The sequence below is a fragment of the Drosophila teissieri genome, chromosome 4, assembly GCF_016746235.2.
Source record: "Drosophila teissieri strain GT53w chromosome 4, Prin_Dtei_1.1, whole genome shotgun sequence".
Lineage (NCBI taxonomy): Eukaryota > Metazoa > Arthropoda > Insecta > Diptera > Drosophilidae > Drosophila > Drosophila teissieri.
The window spans coordinates 884,704-906,139 of record NC_053033.1 but is presented as its reverse complement, the minus strand read 5'-3'; the positions used below and the strand labels follow the sequence as shown (position 1 = coordinate 906,139).

The 21,436-nt window shown below is 36.6% G+C and overlaps 1 protein-coding gene across 28 annotated transcripts in view; it reads right to left on the bottom strand.

Annotated features, from left to right (window-relative positions):
• The window catches only part of LOC122622914 (twitchin), a 52,370-nt gene that overhangs the window by 17,596 nt on the left and 13,338 nt on the right, over nucleotides 1–21,436 (bottom strand). For 7 of the 28 annotated variants that reach the window (XM_043801639.1, XM_043801626.1, XM_043801631.1 and 4 more), the window contains 20 exons: nucleotides 20,196–20,510; nucleotides 19,984–20,109; nucleotides 19,810–19,848; nucleotides 19,482–19,658; nucleotides 18,957–19,184; nucleotides 18,087–18,260; nucleotides 17,032–17,067; nucleotides 16,028–16,060; nucleotides 15,310–15,351; nucleotides 13,591–13,738; nucleotides 12,791–13,164; nucleotides 10,864–10,989; nucleotides 10,083–10,782; nucleotides 9,469–9,822; nucleotides 7,269–8,981; nucleotides 5,217–6,116; nucleotides 4,091–4,854; nucleotides 3,882–4,017; nucleotides 2,787–3,677; nucleotides 53–2,719 (listed from right to left, as the gene is read on the bottom strand). In XM_043801639.1, the coding sequence (XP_043657574.1) occupies nucleotides 53–2,719; nucleotides 2,787–3,677; nucleotides 3,882–4,017; nucleotides 4,091–4,854; nucleotides 5,217–6,116; nucleotides 7,269–8,981; nucleotides 9,469–9,822; nucleotides 10,083–10,782; nucleotides 10,864–10,989; nucleotides 12,791–13,164; nucleotides 13,591–13,738; nucleotides 15,310–15,351; nucleotides 16,028–16,060; nucleotides 17,032–17,067; nucleotides 18,087–18,260; nucleotides 18,957–19,184; nucleotides 19,482–19,658; nucleotides 19,810–19,848; nucleotides 19,984–20,109; nucleotides 20,196–20,510 (9,943 nt within the window). Of the gene's footprint in view, nucleotides 1–52; nucleotides 2,720–2,786; nucleotides 3,678–3,881; nucleotides 4,018–4,090; nucleotides 4,855–5,216; nucleotides 6,117–6,191; nucleotides 6,255–7,268; nucleotides 8,982–9,468; nucleotides 9,823–10,082; nucleotides 10,783–10,863; nucleotides 10,990–12,790; nucleotides 13,165–13,590; nucleotides 13,739–15,309; nucleotides 15,352–16,027; nucleotides 16,061–17,031; nucleotides 17,068–18,086; nucleotides 18,261–18,449; nucleotides 18,492–18,956; nucleotides 19,185–19,481; nucleotides 19,659–19,809; nucleotides 19,849–19,983; nucleotides 20,110–20,195; nucleotides 20,511–21,436 lie in introns of those variants that run through there. The other 21 variants (XM_043801630.1, XM_043801648.1, XM_043801640.1 and 18 more) reach the window with 17 other exon arrangements.

The window sequence follows — 21,436 nt, the reverse complement described above, 5'->3', positions numbered from 1 at the left end:
ATAGTCTTAAAATTAACATGGTTACAATTTAAATCGCTATATATTGACTTACATTTTCTTGGCTTTGTAATGATGGGTTTAGTTGCGTCAGATGGTTCACCGGGCCCAGCAGCATTAATAGCTTTGACTCGGAATTCGTATTCACACTTTTCATTAAGATTGGGAACAGTAGCCTTGCACTCCTCGCCAAGAGCCGGGACTTCTGTTCCTTTTATCCACTTGTCAGTACCTTTCTCGCGTTTTTCGACTACATAGCCAGTGATAGGCGATCCACCATCGTTAATTGGTGGCCTCCAAACCAAATCGACATGATCCTTATCCCAGTCCACTGCTTCCGGCGTACCTGGCTTTCCAGGCTCATCAAAAGGATTTTTGGCTATAACAGACTGTTCTCCAGTTAATGGTTCAGATTCACCTTCTGTATTTACGGCAAGCACTCGGAATTTGTATTCATGACTTGGCTCTAAATTATTCAACTCAGCAAAAGGATCCTTAAACCGTCCAGATGGCAACCAACGACCACTCTCAACGTCCATTTTCTCAATAATATAATGGTCTATTGGCACACCTCCATCGTCCAAGGGAGCGTTCCATTTAAGCTTGCACCCTTCTTTGTGCGCATCACTAACTCTTAAAGGACCTTCTGGGGGGCCCGGTTTGTCTAATACTATGACTTCAAATGAGGCCTCATCCCTTCCAGATTCATTCTCTGCCTTAAGAGTATATTTTCCTGAATGCAATCGCTTTGAAATTGGAACGGCCAGTTTTGTGCGATATGATTCCATATCAATATTGTAGCTACTATCGTCATTTTCGAGTCGGGCTTTATTGTGAAGCCAAACTTTTGTAGCCGGAGGCTCTCCAGAGACCTTGATGTCGAATCGAATGTGTTGTCCAGCCTTGATGGTAATGTCCTTAATGTTTGTTCTATCAATTTTGGGTGGGGCAAATCGGTCCTTTGCGGTCATCTGGTCGGACGGCTCGGATGGTTTGCTTTTACCTGCCATGTTAACAGCCTTTATTCTAAACTGATATTTGTTACCTGCGATTAAATCATTTACACGTGCCTTACAGTCAGGCGTATTTGTTTCAAGTGCTTTCTGCCACTTTCCTGTATTTGGTTCCTTCCTTTCCACAATATAACCGGTGATGGGAGCCCCGCCATCGTCTTCGGGAGCCCTCCACTTGAGATCACAGTGGTTAGCAGACCAATCAATAATTTGCGGCTTTCCTGGGGTGTCGGCCGCATCGAAGGGATTCTTGGCCTTTGTTGGAATATCGGTCACCAATGGCTCCGATTCGCCTTCGGAATTGACAGCTTTTACTCTAAAAAGATATTCCTTTCCTTCCGTAAGACCTGTAACATCAGCATCAGGTGTTTTAGTTGTAAGCACAGGTACCCATCGACCTGTTTCCATATCCATGCGTTCGACCAAATATTGTTCGATAGGGTCACCACCATCATCTTCTGGCTTTTCCCATTTAAGGTGTACACTTTCGGCCGTTACATTGGAAACAGCTAGAGGGCCTTTGGGTTTACTTGGTTTGCACAGTACTTCCAGCTCAACTTCTACAGTGTCGGAACCTGAGTCATTTTTGGCAGTGACGATGTAAGTGCCTCGATCAGCGCGTTTTACCTTTGTCATAATGAATGTCGTTTTATAGTCCTCATTTTCAATTTTTATGTGGTCAGAAGTTTTGATTTCTGTTTCGTTGTAAGTCCATAATATTTTAGCTGGAGGTTCCGCTTTTATTAAAGCGTCCATATGAAGCATTTGTCCGCTTCGCATAATTTTTTTTTGTAGGTTCTTGCGGTCAATGTGAGGTTTAAGAAAACGAGGTTTTGCCACCACTGATTTTGAAACATCGCTGGGGTCACTAGGTCCCGCCTTGTTAACAGCAACAATACGAAACTCGTATTCATGACCCTCTTCTACGCCGGTGACGGTACCATTACACTTATCCCCTGGCACGGTTGCAGAGTCTACCCATGCGCGTCCGGACTTATCTCGCATTTGAATAATATATTTTTGAATTGGTGCACCACCATCGTTTTTCGGCGGATTCCAGGCTAAGTCAACGAAATCTTTATCCCAATTAGTAGGTTCGGGTCTGCCTGGTTTATCTGGTTCATCAAATGGATTTTTCGCTATAATTGATTTTTCGGTTTCCAAGTCCGCAGATTCTCCCTCCTTGTTTACAGCTCTCACACGGAATTTATATGCCTTGCCTTCATGAAGACCAATTACCTTGGCCTCCGGCTCGGAACTCTTTCCACATGGTAACCATTGACCCGTGTGAGGATCAAGTTTTTCAATTTCGTAGTAGTCGATAGGCGAACCACCATCATCATCTGGTTTTTCCCACTTAAGCTTGCAACTGTGTTTTGTAATATCATTGACTTGCAGTGGACCTTTTGGCTTTCCCGGCTTGCCCAAAACTGTGACTTCCAATTCTGCTTCGTCTTCACCAACTTCGTTTGTTGCTTTGATTATGTATTTCCCACTTTGAGATCTCTGTGCACGCATAACAAAGAATTTTGTATTGTAATCAACATTATCAATTTTTACACTCTGTTCGTCGCTCGTTAGAGATAAGTTATTGAAGAACCATTCAACATTCGGAGCTGGCTCTCCTCTTATATTAATATCCAAGCTAATTGATAAACCAGTTTTTACAATCACGGGTTTCAAATTGCTTCGATCAATATAAGGTTTCACTAAAATAAGAAAAGATTAAATTAAAGAATTAGTTCAAAATTAACTAAGTTTTTGTAGGAAACTTACGGAATCGAGGTTTGGCCACATGCCAATTCGTTTGCTCGGATGGGTCCGACGGACCAGCCTTGTTTACGGCACGAACTCTAAATTTGTATTGCTGTCCTTCTTCAAGTTTCTTTACGACGCCTTTACAAACTGGACTATCAGTTTCAACTGCTTTCACAAACTCCCCTGAATCTTTATCCATTACTTCGATTATATAATTGATAATAGCAGAGCCCCCATCCCGAATTGGTGGTTCCCATTTTAGTTTGACATGATGCTCATCCCAATCTTCAAGCTCCGGGAGACCAGGGGGAGCAGACACGTCGAATGGATTTTTGGCAGTAATAGCCGATTCAGTTTCAAGAGGTTCTGATTCACCCTCCTCGTTGACAGCCTTGACTCTAAATTGATAGCGATGATTTGGATCCAATCCCTTTATTTCAATATCATTCTTTTCTGGATCTACCGATCCAGCAGGAACCCATTTACCTGTGGCGGTGTCCATTTTTTCTATTACATAGCCAGTAATAGGTATACCTCCATCATCTTTAGGCTTTCTCCATTTAAGCTTGCACCCTTCTTTATGAATGTCAGAGATTTCAAGCGGTCCTTCAGGTTTTGAAGGCTTATCTAATATAATGACTTCAACAACAGCTTCGTCAACGCCATTTATATTTTCAGCACGTAACTTATACAGGCCACTTTGCTTGCGATCCGTGTCAAGCAATGTAAGTTTGGTATTGTAATCTATGTTTTCTAGACGTACTTGACCCGTAGACGTTAGCTCGTTTTCTTTTATGAACCATGTTAAAGTAGGCGCCGGTTCTCCCTTAACGTCGACATCGAACTTAACCGTTTGACCAGCGCGAACCTTAATAGGCTTCATTTTTTCTCTGTTTATAGATGGCTTGACTAAAACGGAAAAAATCAATAATGGAATTTAATACTTTGAAACTTAAGGATAGATTGAATAAGTCGCTTGATATAATATTATATATTATATATAATATATTGATGTTTTGCTTTGGCTTAACATTAAAATGAAGGCGGTAATCATATATTACCACTATGTCATTATGTTATTTATTAATGAGTACAAAATATACACTGCCTTACGATTTCTTGGCTTGGCCAAATGGGGCTCTGTTGCATCACTTGGATCGCTGAGACCGGCCTTATTAACTGCCCGAACGCGGAACTGGTAGATATTGCCTTCAACAAGACCTTCAACGGTTGCTTCCGGAACGGATGTCTTTAAAATACATTTTTTTGTAATGAAATTTTTGTAATGAAAATAAAAGCGCAACTAAGTTCGCTGTACTTACATTGGTGCTGAGGATTTCATCCCAAATAGGAGAGAACTTATCTTTTTTTTCAATGACGTAACCTAAAATTGGGGCTCCTCCGTCAGACCTTGGTGCTTCCCACTTCAACTTTACCATATGCTCATTATAATCATCAATTTTAGGTACACCTGGCTTACTAGCAGTATCATAGGGATTTTTAGCTATGATACTACCATCGGATTCCAGGGGATCGGATTCCCCCTCTTCATTAATTGCCTTGACGCGAAACTGATACTCATGGCCTTCCTGAAGGCCCTTGACATCAAATTCGGTATCATTGGCAGACGTTCGACCAACAGGGACCCAACGACCTTGTTTTTTATCAAACTTTTCAACCTGATATGCTGAAATGGGGTTTCCTCCATCATCTTCAGGTTTTTTCCATTTGAGCTTACAGCTGTCTTTTGTAACATCGTTAACATTCAAGGGACCCCTTGGTTTGCTTGGAGGAGCTAGAATATTAACCTCAACTGTGGCTTCATCCTGTCCGTGTTCATTAACAGCAGTTATCTTGTATATGCCAGTATGGTTACGAACGGTTTCAATAATTGAAATCTTTGTATTATATGGGATGTTCTTGATTTCACTACTGCTAGGAAGTTCTTCTGCCTTAAGCTCTTTATCATTTTGATACCATCTTATTAAGGGTGCAGGCTCTCCACGAACATTCACATCGTACTTTATTGGCTTGCCGGCTCGAATAAGCAACGGCTTTAAGTTGGTTCGGTCAATACGGGGTTTCACTGTAAAACAGAAACAAAAGCAATATAGAGCGCTATAGTCCAGTGCCGCTACTTGCTAAAGGCACCTAGTAGTTCAATATAATGTGCCTAATAAATGTCGCCTAATTAATTTCTTTTATAACTAAGAATCTAAACTATTGGTGTGAAGAATAAGAAAAAATAATAATAATTATAAAAGCAGTTTTCAAAAACGTGGGCGTGAACGCCCACTGGGCGCTAGAGTGTGTATGGAGGATTTTTTTTAACGCTTTATAAGTTAATTGTCAGGTCAAACAATAAAATAAAAAAAATAGCTCTATAACTCTTCCTTCTACATGTTACATTCTTTTTAACAAATTTAGAAAACGAATAATGGGACTCACATTTTTTGTACTTGACAATTTGGGGAGTACTAGCATCTGATGGAGGCGAAAGTCCGGCTTTGTTTACTGCTATTATTCGGAATTGATATTCTCCATATTCCTGAAGTCCGGCAACTGTGGCTTCCAGTTGGTCTCCAGGTATTTCTAAAGCTTTTTCCCATTCGGCCTTATTTTTATCTTTTTTTTCTATTATATACTTTTGAATAGGGGCTCCTCCGTCATTATTAGGTGCAGCCCATTTTAAGGTTACACTTTGATTATCATAATCAGTAACTTCCGGAGTTCCAGGTTTGTTAGGCTCATCAAATGGATCTTTAGCCACGACCCCTACTAAAGTAGTAAGTGGATCTGACTCTCCTTCCTCGTTAACAGCAGAAACACGGAACATATACTCGGATCCCGGATTTAAGCCAGTAACGTCAAAGCTTGGTGGCTCTTTCTCACCAGGAGATCTTCCAACTCGGACCCATTTTCCAGTTGCGCTGTCCATTTTTTCAACTACATATTCCTTAATTGGCACTCCGCCATCATCTTCAGGCCTCTTCCATTGAAGTTTGCATCCAGTTGCAGTTACATCGCTTACAGCAAGGGGTCCTTTTGGCGAGCTTGGCTTTCCTAGAACAACTAATTCTACGGTCTCGCGGTCCATGCCATTGCGGTTCTCAGCTTTTAGGGTATAAAAGCCGCTATCCTTACGCAAAACATTAGTAATGCTGAAATCAGTGTGATAGTTGACATTTTCTATCTTAATTCGGTCTCCGTTGGTTAATGGGATATCATCCCTCCAGCTCCAGTGTATCTCTGGAATTGGTTCCCCAATGACATCAACTGACCATTTGTGAGTTCGGCCGCTCTTTATTGTTACTCGTTTAAAAGTAGACCGATCGATTTGCGGCTTAACTAAAAGTTGAATAAACATAAATTAGAACATTTAATTTTTGTTCTATGGGGATCGAAGTGTCTTGCAGTACATACACAGTAAATGCGTTGGAAGTTAAGCAGATGCGAGTTTTTCTAAGCAATTTCCAACTGTCAGCGCTGATGTAAATCAAAATGATTCATGCATAAGATTAAATTATAATTATACTATATACAATAGTTTTATTATACTATATATATTTTTCACTACGAATAGGAAAATTGTGTACCGTTAAATGGAACATAACGTCGTCGCTCAGAAAAGCAAAAGGAATAAATACATTGAAAATACCAATACCAATTGAGAAAAATCAAGAGAGAATGCTATAGTCGAGTGCCCCGACTATCTGACTTGGCGGCTTGTGGGCGTTAGTGCTTGGGCGTGGAAAAAAAGATTATGGTCAAATCAAGCAAAATTTACAAGATTAACAAAAATGTGAAAAAATATCACAAATTGTGGGCGTGGCAGTTTTGTGGGCGTTAGGGTGGGCGTGGCAACATGGGTCAACAACATGCGTCTATATCTCTGTAAACTGTATGCTTAATCTTAACTCTCTAGCTTCTATAGTTCCTGAGATCTCGACGTTTATACAGACAAATAGACGAACATGGCCAGATCGACTCGGCTATTTATCCTGATCAAAAATAGATCTACTTTATATGGTCGGAAACGCTTCCTACTGCCTGTTACAAACTTTTCCACGACTCTAGTACATATACACGTTTACTCTACGAGTAACGGGTATAATCAGAATATAGCGAAAACACCCACAGTCACATAAAATATACAATTACTTTATTTATGTGCTAGATAGAAAAGTCTATTTACTCCATTAAACTATTTACGATAAAATAAATCTGTTTCCTATATTTGAGGACCTAAGATATATATAGAAAAATATGGAAAATACATTTCGCGAATTGTGAGGACTACTGGTTTTCTACGACAAACGAAACAAGAATGGATGGTCCGACATGTGAATTGTTTTATGTGTGAAAAGTTATGTAGATACATATTTATATATCTGAAAGCAATATTAGTTAATTAATCTTCTAATTAATATTGTTTGCTAAATGTGTTTAAATGTTAAGCCAAAGCAGGTTTATAACTGAACTGAGAATGTGAATACTTACGATTTTTGTGTTTGCATAAGTGGTTGTCGGTGGGTTGGGAAGGCTCGGAGGGGCCTGCTTTGTTCACGGCTCGAACTCGGAATTGGTACACCATATTTTCCTTAAGACCCTCTACGTTGCACTCTGGGTTGGGATCATTAGTTTTTGTCACCTCACTCCAGGTAGGTGCGAATTTGTCTTTTATTTCAACGATATAATGGGTGATTGGGCGTCCGCCATCTGACGGAGGTCGCTTCCATTTTAAAAGAACACTCTTGTTATCGTAATCATCGATGACTGGTTGGCTGGGTGGACTTGGGGGATCATATGGATTCTTTGCCAGGATTGCGTCGGATGTCTCAAGTGGCTCTGACTCGCCCTCTTTATTAATGGCCTTGACGCGAAACTTGTATTTCTTATTTGGCGTCAGTCCCTTAAAATCGAATGTCGTCTCATTAGGACCCACTTCTCCAGCTGGAATCCAGCGTCCCGTCTCTTCGTCCATGCGCTCTAAAGCATATCCAGTAATTTCACAACCACCGTCATCCTCTGGAAGTTTCCATTTCATTTTTATATGGCTGGCACGAATCTCTTCCGGCTCGAATGGTCCTCCAGGAGCAAGTGGCCTGTCAAGAACCACAACTTGAGCTTCAGACTCAATCGTCCCTGAGCTGTTCGACAGTACTAATTTGTATTTGCCTGTGTCCTTTCGCACTGATTTTTTAATAGTAATGGATGAGTTTCTTTCCAACTGGTCTAAGCAAATGCGATGGTTGTCAAACTTTAAATTATCTGTCCCCTTTACCCATTGTGCTGCTGGTTCCGGCTCACCGTCATATTTAATGTCGAACCGAATAGTTTGCCCCTTTTTAACGGTTATATTTTTAAGACCTTCTCCAACAATGAAGGGCTTAACGAAGCGGCATTTTGCAATAATGGATTTAGTCTTATCGCTAGGTTCACCTGGGCCTGCTTTATTAACAGCACGGACTCGGAATTCATACTGTTGCCCTTCCTTTAGACTGTCAACAGTAGCAGTTCTAGCAGCGCCGTCAACCTCCTTGCCGGCAACCCAGTCGTTAGAGAACTTTTCTTTGTATTCTACAACATATGCAGTTATAGGATCCCCGCCATCACTATCGGGGGCTTCCCACTTAAGATCTGCGTGGTCTTTATCCCAGTCGGTAAGATCAACTGCCTTGGGCTTTCCAGGTTCATCCCATGGGTCTTTCGCAAGAATCGTATTTTTAAATGTGGCTGGATCTGATTGGCCAATTGCGTTGACAGCACGAATACGGAATCTGTACTGCTTTTTTGGGATCAAGTCGTCAATTTTTTTTTGACATGGTTCACTAGGTATAACCTCGGCGACAGACTCCCAACCTTGCTTTTTGCTCAAGTCCTGCCGTTCGATCACATATTTGGTTATAGGAGTACCACCATCGTCAGTCGGGGGCTTGAAGTTTATTACACAGGACGTTTGATAGACGTCTGTAATGTCCAGATCCTGGGGGGACTGTGGAACATCTTGACAAATAATCTGTACGTCTTTGGTATCTTCACCTTGTCCATTGGATATTTTTATTTGATATGGCCCAGATAATTCTCTTGACGGCTTTTTTATTTTAAATATGACCTTTTCATCGCTAACTGCCACCTCCACATCCTTCACCGGCAATGGCTTGCCGTCCTTGAATAGTTTAGCCTCTACTGGTGTTTGCTTTGTACCGGAAACTAAATAAACAACGTTTTAATTGAATTGTTGCGCATTGAAAATAAACATTGAAAATGAGATTTTTTTGTGTATGATTTAACGAAGGCCACCACTTGGCATTTCCAAGAATATATAAATGGTTGGGAAGAACCGGCACAGTTTGACAGGTTAGAAGCCATGATAGTTTGATATTAACTAAATTACTTTTGATGCGTACCGATCGATTTCGAAATACCTCCATTATAAACTAATAAGATGTGATATGGTAAAACAAAAAATTACAGATATTATTGAATTACAATTAATTCTGATCCATTTCAATTGATTTATCTTTTATACTCCGATTTTATGTAATATATACTTTTTAAATGCAATTAAATAGACTACGGAAAAAATGTTTTTTTTAAAATACTGCCCTAGATCAATAGACATACTTTTCTGTAGAATGCTCGGTTTATGATGTGACTTTGCTTATAGAGATTAAAGTCAATTTTTGTTTTTTTTTACCTTTGAAAGGCACTTCTAGAAGCACAGGGGCACTGATAGGGCCAGCAAACTGATCAGGACAGTCTATGTTTGGTCTACTTTCTCCCTTGCGAATAGAAAGCTTGCAATGCGAACTTAGCTGGCCAGACTCGCAAGTTATTTCGCCCTCATTAGACATATCCAGACTGTTGAATATAAGTTGATGCTTGCCGCCACCCAGGTTTTTAATTTGAATAATTTCACTCGGTACTATGGATTCTCCATTAAATTTCCAGTCGCATGGTGCCGTTTGATCCTGAAGCTCGATGTCCAGGACCAATTTTTCTCTCTCAACAGCTTCAGTATCCTTGAGTTTTTTGTTAAAGCGGTTTTGATCTATAAAATAAATATTAAAAATGAGAATACCACGACAATATATTAAGTAGTTTAGTTTAATTAAAGTAATCATTGCAAACCGGTCCATTTCGTTTTTTTATGGCATAAAATCAAACCACATATAAAAATCTATTATAAATGAATTTATATAACTGTAAATATGGTATATACTAAACAAATTCATCTCTCCTGCTTGAATATTTTATTTTATGCTGGCATAGTGTTCGTTGCATTGATTACGTAAAAAGAGACAAACTCACAGTTAATTATTATTTCCGACTCTGTGGTGTCGGCATTGGTTGTACATTTGAATTGGCCGGCATCGGTAACCTTACAGTCTTTAATGACTAACTTTCGCTTTCGACCATCTTTTAAAACTTGAATGCGTTTATCGGGTTTGATTTCTTCGCCGTTACGGAACCACTGCACTTCCCCCATAGCATCATCGATTTCGCATGCGAGCGTCACTGTGTCTTTCTCAATACACTGTTGAGATTTTAGAACCTTGACAAACTTGTACGGGTACTCCGTGACCTTAAGGTTACACTCAGTTTTATCAGGTTGCTTATCCAGTTGACATCTGTAGAGCCCCGCATCCTCAAGCACAGAATCCTTGATGATCAGTTTGAGGTTACCGTTTATGTCTTTGGAAATAAGGTAGCGAGGATCATCGGACTCCAACTTTGTGTTATCCTTAAACCAGTGCACATTAGCCATACTACTGCTAACGGAGCACTCAAGAGTGGTCTCATGTTGAGTAAATCCCTCAAGTTTCTTTTTAAGAGGTTTAGTAAAAGTGTACGTGGGATCGGCTTCTTCGACATTCAAGAATGCTGTACTTGAAACTCCCCCGATTTCAATGGTGTACTTGCCGGTGTCCTCGACTTTTGGTGTCGAAATAATCAACTGATAAGTGTCATTTTCTTGTTTAAATTTAAATTTACTGCCGGTAAACACCTCCTATAATTAATTAAGTATTAGAAATGGGAAAAATTCTACTTTAAAAGCTCTTAGTAAATTGAGCTATTTTAGTCAACTTACGTCCTTTCGAAACAGCCACTTGGGCTTGCAATTGGGTTTGCTGAATCTGGCTTCAAACACAACCTTTTTGTCCTTTCCTTCTTTTGCAAATTGATCGATAAGTGGGCTGAGGAACGACTCAACCTTCTGTGCTCACATATTATAAGTTGATACGTTGTCAAAAATGGGTAAAGGTGTGTAAATTTGATATACGATTACTAAATGGCCTTTTTATTATTTTAAATATAATCTTCTCAAAATAGTTCTCACATATATATGGATGTAATACTTTATAATGTACATTATAAAATTATTTATATGTGTGACGTATTTTGAAAGGATGGGTTACTTTCGTTATATTCTTAATTATTATAGATGCGAGCCCAAAAAACAAAAGATTATTTCGCTTTTTCCGCTACGTATTAATATTTAAACGAAATATACATACATACATATTATATGTACAAATAACCTTTTAGCATAAGTCAAATGAATTTTATTAGTTTTAATAACTTTTCTGTATTAAGAAATAAATACCAATCGATGTTCATTGGCATATGCCATTTTTAAGCGCGACAGTCTTTTTTTAGCGTCTGGCTTATAAACTTACAACGAAGGTCACCTAGCGTAGGCGCATTGCAGCGTTCGGACAGACGATCGATTTCTTCTATTTTTTCGGTATATAAAAGTATTAAAAAAAAACATTGAAAGTTTATCATAGATGTATTGCTGCATCTGCCGAGAACTCCCTTTAACTGAGTTATGTAGCTTTCTCTTTTGTTTTATATTTTATATTTTAGCAATATAAAAGATTTTAATGAACTCTCAATACAAATTTCTGCGATACTAGTAAAAACTAAACAGTGCAGGTTTATTTTAAAAGTTGACCACTCAAATGTTTTTAGGAATTGCAGATAGTGTTATATTATAATATCGCAACTTTGTATTCATTTATGTAATATATTTTGAAACAAAATCCAGCCAATTCTAATGGTCGAGGCTGTAGATTGTATATTCTTTCTTTATATCATTTTCTATCGTATATCGAATTTAAACTAGAAGCTCACTTCAAACATTTTATTTTTAATATATTTAAGTTATGTAAAATTTTGTTACTTGCGCAAAAGAAACTCAATAGGGCTTATTTTGTCGGTATTTTTATGTCAAGCTTTTTTGCATAAACTTCGCTTATAATTTATGCAGTTAAAAACATTAGGCCGTACAAATGCGATGTTTTGAAGTGGAAAACTCTTCGTGGAATGACACATAGCTTAAGAAACAGATAACAAAATTCAAATAATATCGATTTACTTTAAAGCAAACGCATAGCTTTATTTAATGACATTTAGAAAACCTTGTTGCGAGTTAATTCGAGACCATGAGCAAAAAACAAGGCATTAAATAAATTGATATCCGGACCCGTAGCTATACAAAATTACCAAAAATCAATAGTCGCTTATACCACTGAAAAGTATAGGTAATAACATCTGAGTATTAATTCGGTAATAAATTATATATATGTAAAGAGAGGGGGAGCGCACCTCCTCACGCCGAAACGGATGTAATGTCGGCCAATCGGGAATCAGCTCTGCTAAAGATGGTCTACGCGATCCTGGACCCTAAATTTCAGTTTTATTAATCGAAAATGTTTATTGGGAAATTGCCTAAAGTTCGTTAAAAGAAATATATTTGTACCAATGCTGATGCGATTTAAAAAGTTCGATTTATTAGAAATATACAAATGAAACTTAAGCCGAGGCAAACACTGGTATGCCTTATGGATTGATTCAGTTTATTTAGTTTTAAAATATGTGAAGTGCTAAGCTTAGGAACGTAATTCACGAAATTAATAAGAATGTAGTCAAGCTGAATCAAAGTGCCAACAAATTATAGAGAATTCCACCCTATCATCAGCATGTCTGATAAAAGCGAATAACTTGGTTCTTACCCTTTCAACTTTTTTAAGGGCCGGCAACGGTTTTTCAGTTTCTTTAAGGTCGCCCCAATTGGGGTCCTGTTCGTCTTTGTCCCATTTTTGATAACGACGTTTTTTGAGCATGGCACGAAAGTCCATGCCACTTGAATCAGATACGTAGAGTTGCATTTCGGCTGAGTCCTCACCGTGAATGTTCGAAACAACTATTTTGTACTTGCTCTCATCATTGGGCTTGCACTTACGCATACACAAGGTAATTGTGTTTGTTTGCCCATCTGTGAGGAACTTAAACCGACCGCCCTCAAGAATCTCGCTAACTCCCTTGTAGAACTTGAACGTAGGTGCTGGACTACCTTCGACTCCGACAGTAAGGTAAGCAGTCGAGTCTAAAAAACAAGTACAAAGCATGCACGTGTAAACAATTACAATTTTGTTAGTCAGATTCAGAAGTTTAGAGTTACGATAAATGATATAACATACATATATGAGAATAGAAAGCAAAGAAATGTCAGTACGCCTATTTTTCATTCGGATAAATTATTCAAAATTAACACTTCGTTCAGACATCTCCATGGTACATCTTGTAAACAATTATGGACATTTCTGACAACAATTTCTTAGAAAATTCGAAATTTTATGATATAGGTTTTCCATATGTATCACTTGATCTCGATCGAAGAGAAGTCAAGTAATTATGGTTAGAATAACAGATTTGGGTTTTACAATGGGATTATTTATGATACCTGGTACATACCTGGAATATGTGTGTTATTTCGTATTTAAAAAATTATTTCTTTTACACATATACATACCTTCCACAACAGAGTAAGACTCTTGGACATCAACGATAGAAGGAGGACCGCCATCGCCGACATCGCGTAAAGGTGTGGATGGCTTATTAATAAGATCTTCAAGATCTTGCACGCTTGGGCGGCGTACATCAATCGACGGTCTACGCCGCTATAGACCACAAACGTATAAATTGACATAGATGGCGATAGAAACAAGAAAAAATATAAACAGATAAACAAATATTAAGCATAATAATTAAAGAAATTAGATTCTTTGCAACGCCTAAAAAACATTCAAGATTTATTACTTTGATATTTATGAGGCTTACAAAATAAACAGGCATGTTCCGAGGAAAATGAAGAGAGAACGCTTCAGTCGACTTCCTTGACCAAACGATACCCGTTACTCAGATATAAGAAATTTAAAAATTGTTCGAAAATTGCAAAAGTATACAAATAGAAAAATAAAACACATTTTTTCAAAATTGTAGTCGTGACAACTTTGTTTCGTTGGCGTTAGAGTGGGCGTAAGAATCTGCATTTTTAATCTTGCCGCTCTACGGACAGTCGGACAGGCATGAGCAGATAAATTCCTACGAGTAACAGGTATAATAATGTAACACCAGCTAATAGGTGTATTTTTATGGATCGGAAAAGGCCTGAATAACAAGTATATATCCGTTAATATTCAAGAGGTAAGGACAAAATAATTGTTTAAATTGAAAACTAAAAGGCATTCCGCTAATAATGTAAAATAAACTTTCAAAGTAACGTTTTAATGAATACTACAAACAAATTCTATGTGTTGAAGGTTAGACATATGTATGAATGAATTTTGTTAATAGAAGTAAATTACTGGAACATCACAGTCCTAAAAATCATACTATTTTATTATTATACTATTATATTTATATCCGCTTGTACATAAGTTTATATCAAACTAATTTCTAATAATATGGAAAGTTCAAGTAATACCGATAATGCTGTTGTACATATTACAAACTGGCCTACAAAAATAATAAAACAATTTTATTGATTAGGAAGAACAACATCCTAAATCAAAATATGAAACGTAAGATTCTTGAAGGCGTAAAACACTACCATTAAAAATGTCTATTATTACGAACATTTTTTTTATCTCGTTATTATTACCTTTTCTACCCAGAACTCTAAGCATTTAATTTAATATATCTTACAGCCGAACAACAATTTTTTACTCTAATTGGTAAATTATATCCTTATAAAATCATTTTAAAGTGATATACCCCAGTGTATAGAGCTAAAATTATAATTGTTACTATGACACATAAATGTTATAGTCGTATGAGCATGGAAAGAACAGCAATAGATTCAGATTTTTTAAGATTTGTCGTCTTATTATTCGTCTGCGTCTTATTTAAGGCGCAAAAGTTTTTTAGAAAATGTAAGCGGTTTTACACTTATTATATATACGGGAAGACTCGTTCGAACCTATGACAGAATCAAATAGTGAAGCAAAGCTATCAAAACCTTGTTGCTTGACAGCTGGGAACATATTTAATATAACAGTCAGCATTACGCAATTTCTATATGTTAAATTTATTAAAATATCAGCTTTGATATTTGTACATAGTTTTTAAACGTGATTTGATTAAACATAGGGGTATGTACATAGTTCAATCATTTTAAATACAATAAATAGCAAGCGAACACTAAGTAATAGCAGAAATGAACGAAAAATTCGACCACAATTTCAAAGACCTGTTTCGTGTCTCCCATTTCTCCGGGTCGATGTTGCTTTTGCTAACGTATTCAAAAAAATAAAAAGTGAAAAAACAGTTAGCTCCTTTAACTTTCCCACGGTCTTTATTTTGTTGTAATAAAAAGAGTGAGGTTCTATTCCCGATAAAATTATACACTGCCAGAACGACCTAATTTCTTCCGAGAGTATTAGTTAGTGGATTACTTTTATTTTCAAGTTCTGAAATCTTAAAAGATGATGCCAAGTAAATAGAAAATTGAATTCAGAAATTAGGTCGCGAAATGGAGAAAAACTGTTGTATTTCGTTTTTAGTGCTTATTCTTATGAAAAATTGAATGTGTACATGCATGGCTTAGTACTACAGCAATCAAGAATAAGCCAAGTTCATAAATTTGAAACAAGTATGTATGTATAAGTGCAGTAAAAGATGTTGGATGCCAAGAGGTTAGTGAATGCCTATAAAAAATTTTTATTATTCTTCTTTAAGTTGCGGTAGTTAAAATTCTAAAACCCATTGCACTTTTACAGGTATATGGGAGAGTGTTCGGCATTATATATGAATCGTGTAGTTTGGAATGTGTTTCAAATCAAAGAGCTGGTTTCTCAGGTGTTTGGCTCTTTGCTCTCTTGTATTGAGATGGAATGCAAATCACCAAAGGTAAAGAAAAGTTCTACTACAAACGTATTATGTAATAATCATGTGCAGCTAACTCTCACCTGTCCTTCACCGACCTCGCCTGGCCTCAATAACTGTAATATTATTGAATCGTATTATAATGCTGAACAATGTGTTTAACACTAGCATAGCATACGTGATAAAATTAAAACGACTGGTAAGTGGGTAATTCGTTGATCAGTCAGTGTAGGTATTGGCTTGGTTTTGTTTGGTATTTGAAAGCTTTTGCGGGAGAGTATAATTTGAGCAGATTGTGTGCTCCTACTTGATGTACTCTAGGTTGGAGTATTTATTTATTTTTTAATTCACATACTAACTAAAAAAGTTTTAAAATAAATACTTATCGTTACATTATACCGAATCGATTGCTCATGTTAAGCCAACTCTGTGTTTATGACGTATAAAATTAGGTGTTGCCTGCTCACTGGCAATTATTTATTTGAGCAATAAGATATTTCTGCTGAAATAACCGATTCGAATCGAAACTATGTTTTCTAGAGGTCACCCAATATTGAAATAGAATCAAAACATAATTACGAAATATTTCGCAAATGTATGCATTCTTTTATGTATATCACAACACATGTGAATTTCCGTAGCACGAAGGCCACGATTAAGATATGTACTCTTTGGCAGTCATGGTTAGATACCATAAAGAAATCAACTGTATCTGAGAAGCAAGAATGTATTTTTAAGCCTAGCAAAATGTTCAGCTGCAATTTGTTCGGTATATTTTTACGTTTCGTTTGTCAAAAAAAAACTAATAATAGTTTCACGTATATCTGGGCTCATGCAGATTATTTTTAGGCCACCAACATTTTGGTTGATTTTTTGTAATTTTAAGATATTTTTTATATATACATATACAACCCGCGGTTCTTCTAGACCCAACTGTATACAAGATTTCGTAATTGTTTATCCCAACACTTGGACGGCTTTCACTCAATTGCGTTCGCAATTTAACTGTTGTGCTCTAAAATAAATTCTGCTTACGGATATTCTTAGTAGACTGCGAAGCTTCAATTGTAGATATGAGATTTCTTACCCGCGTGTCCATTACTTCGCCAGGACGGAGTTTCTTCTGTTTTTCGTTGTTGATTGATGGAGGATTTGCGGAGTGGGTGTACAAATGGTGTTGTTGAATGCAAAGGGTGTGTTGGAGTATTTAATGTTTTGTTGTTGAGATTTTAAGAACATTTTTTGTAGGTTTGTTATAAAATGCAGTAGTATTGACAGATTGTTTGTTGGCAGGTTGGTTGTTGTTTAGTTTGAAGGGCGTTTTGCATATATGGTAGGTACATAAAAGGGAACATAGTAGATACGTATATAGATTAGGTACATTGCAGTAATTTCCTTTTTCTTATAAAGCAACACTTAATGAGAGATTATCACAGGTAATTGACAAAAAAGCAATAACATTAAATACATTTCCTACCCGTATAATATCTAAACTACTTCAAATAGTTAAGGGTACCCATTAAGTGTAAAAAAAGTTTACGATTGATTTTTTTTATAAATAATAAATAAATTCCGTTCATTTTCAAATGGACAGCCTCTCGATAATTTTACTGAAGCATCATGATAAAAGGACACAAAATATATAATATTGATATAAATATTCACGGTAAACGCATGCATATATGTATATATAAAATAAAACAAAAAAAGTAGTTGTCCCCCAATCAAATATATTATAATGGTGAATTATATTATGCTTATTTTTGAATACATGACGGGCGACATTTTAATCATTTTAAACGAACCATTTGTCACCCTTAGTTTGTACACTCCGAAAAACACTACTAACAAACTACAAATTTTAAAAATGTTCGAATAAATAAAATTCATATCAAGTTTACAGGGAAATTATGTTAGAAATAACATTATTTCTTAAAGATAAAAAAAAGGATTTGCTTTAAATATTATAGATAAAATATTGTTTTTTAAAACTGAAAGGTAAGGAATACAATTTTCCTTGCAATTATAGCTATTATGAACCTTCCGAAATTCTTATTGTCTTTATGACGAATCTTGGTTTTAGGGCTAGTTTTTTATGAGTGCCACATCTATTATAATCCCAAACTTGTCTCCACTACTTACCTCGTCATTGATGATCAGAGATGGTCGTCGTCCAGTATCTGCTGGGGGTATAAGAGATCCGCGGCGACTTGGGGGCTCTGGTGCCAGTGATGGTCGCTTCTCCCGAATCACTTCGATCTTGGGTGGGTCACCTGGAGCAGGTGGTTGCATTCTTTGGACCTTTGGCTTTTCCTCCTATTAAAAGAAATATTCGAATTATTAGTTCAGAGTATAAATGGAAAACAGCTCCTTTTATTTTTATAAGCTGTCAGCTGGACAACGCTCTAGTCATTGAAAAAGTTCTTATTTTTATGTATATTGTATTTTTACGATATTGTTACCGTGTTGTTGGTTAATTAGCTGCGAATTTAATAAAATACCCACCGTTATTGTAAAATTAAAGGCTGACATTTTAATCACAAAACTGAGGAAATGCTTTGAACGAGAAGTCGAAAGAAGGCAGTGCAAGAATGCTGGTAGTTTATATTAAATTATTTTTAAAAATTAAAAATAAATGAACTATAATAATAATAATAATTTTTGCCGTGAAAACGGAGCGACAAAATCAGACAGACATTAAATGGATTATGAGCAACAGTTGCATATTTATGACGAGAAATATTTCAACACAATAAATAAAAACATTTATTTATACATACAATTTTTAAGCTATTTATATACATAAAAAGTATATGTTTGTATTTATGTATATAAATAACCTACTAAATGTGTTGAAACATGTACTTTCTAACTAATGTGTTTTGGTATTTGTTTTATACACTATACACACTATAGTCAGAAGCATTCACATGTCTACAAAAATTCTTATAGACGGATATGTAATTAAACATTAAGTTAACAAAATGTAAACATATAAACATAAGTGCTTACCTTAGTTTCTTCTACAAGCAACTTTACGTCAGGACCTTTAGTGTTTGGTGTGATAATGGATGGTGTGAGTTTTTCTGATTTGGTCTTATCAATGCTAAAAGGATCATATTTTTCTAAACCAGGCCGCTCATAGTTGTCCTCAAAAGTCGCAAGAGCTTCAGGCTTCTTCAAGTCAGACACTTGCGCCTTGACTGCCTTAGTGGGAGAGAACTGCTCCGTTGCATTTGCCTTCGGTGGATGGATTTTATAGGTGTTAGGATGATTGAATACAAAAATTGTAGTAGGACAAAATAGACAGTCATGGGCAGAGATAAAGATAGGGAAAGAAAAAGAGAGGTAGAAATTGAAAAGGAAAGAGACAGACTAAAGGAAAGAGCGAGCCAATATTTATAACATTTTCAGTGAAAAACCGGGCATAGATTTACCCACAGATTAAAAGTTTCGACAACTAGAAAATATTGTAGTCCATAAAATAGAGACATTACAGCAGAGCATTGCTTGCACGGAAGTTTTCAAAGCTGTTACCTTTGCTAATTGCATAGCTTGCTGAGGAGCAGCTTGCTCTTTTACATCCTTTATCACGGGCTTTAAAACTACCCCAAGGAATGATTCATTTTGAATTGGTTCCTTAGTCATCAGATTTCTGATAGAGGATCGACGTCGCTGCTTTATAATGTCTAGTACAGATGATTTGTCGGCCTGCTAGATGCATTTTTCAAGGTATTTTTTTCAATTAGTATGGATAAGGGAACTATGATACGCAAAATGGAAACATTTTTTCACAATATAGTTTCCGAAAAACATTATGCACATGTCCTTTTGTTGGCTCATTCTGTTTCATTACTTTACTTACCCCACTATGTTTTTTATTTCCGAAATCCGACTTTTCATTCTGAAAATTAATTAAAAAAATATTTGGTTTGGTGTGGAGAAAATATTTGAAAAATAATATATAATTCGTAAGGTTTTGTGTTTTAAACACATTCTAGCGTATGTTCTTAAAGATGTGACATATGCATCTAATTACCTCGGGCTCAATGATGACTGGTTTAAGCACGGCGCCATCTCGACCGTCATCTTCATCAGGAAGTTTACCTTTGCCGACTTTCAATCCCTTAGGTTCCTCTGCGTACTTTTCAATAATGTCGGTCTTCTGTATACACAGTTACCAGTTAATGGGTTATTTAGCCAGTTAATAGGTTATTCATACTAAACATTAAAACAAAAAACAAAACATACTTTAGCAATTCCATTTTTCTGCACAAGGGCCTCAGGTTCTTTCTTTCCGCTGTCCAATATGGGTTTTTCCATCTTGTTTGGTATTTCCAGATCACGAGCAAAGTCGGATGGTGTAAAATCGGATTTTTCATACTTTTCAAGTTCTGGACGTTCATAGTCAGGAATTTCTGGTAGCTCTTCGTATTTCGGTTTTGCTTTTGCTTTTGCCTTTGTCTTAGGTTTGGGCGTGTCAGGCTTTGCTTCCTCTTTAACTTGGGCGTTCGATGTCTTACGCAGCTTTGGCAGTTCTTCGGCAGGTTTTTGCTCCTCTATGACCTATATCACACATTAAATAGATAGACACAATAACAAATAAACAAGTGATAGAAACAGACATGTAAACACATACAGGAAGGAGACGTACACACTTGCATACATAAAACAAGTGAGAACCCTACAGTCGAGCATTGACTATCTGAACAGGTTACTCAGAAACTTTTAAAGTCCTTTAAAATTATCGATAGAATGTTATAAGAAAAATAAGAAAATAAAAAATAGTTTAGGCAAATCGGTAGAAATTTGTTGAAAAGGTGTGGGTGGAACAGTTTCAGCCCTATGATCGCGATAACATTCTAAAACTAACTACCACAGCATAGGCGTCTCTAAAAACTGCATGCTGAGTCTTAACTTTTAAGGGGGAACTACCTTTAGACCGTTATTTTAATCGATAGGTATGTTTCTTCAGAATGGCGTGTAAATGTTTTTAAAAGCTTATTCTCGAAATTGTGGAAGATATGCCTAACGGAAGCGACTGGCGCCGAGCGAGTATTTCTTTTGACCGCAAACTTGAAAAAACTTGCGAACCGTCTAGCATCTACTTTAAAGAGCATATAAACTGTTTTAAATATATTGAAGATAAACATTTTTATACATTTTTTGAATGCAAAGCAACGAAAATTATTTTAATTTTCGAGTTTTGCCAACATGTTAGTTTATCGACGAAAAAAACCTGTCGAGGAACAAAAACTTTTGATTGTTTACTTCAGACTGAAATTGTAGCCAGCTTCACTTACACATTCTACAATGTGAGTGCATGTGTATGAATAAATAAAACAAAAAAACCTGAAAATTTGTTAAATTTTAGTTTAAAGAACTGTCATTACTGATTGAAATGTCCATTTGTAGAGACACCTAAAAACATTCCTTCCCCTAAAAGTAGTTCTCCCTTAAGTTTTTCGAGTTTCCTAGATCTACACGTTTAT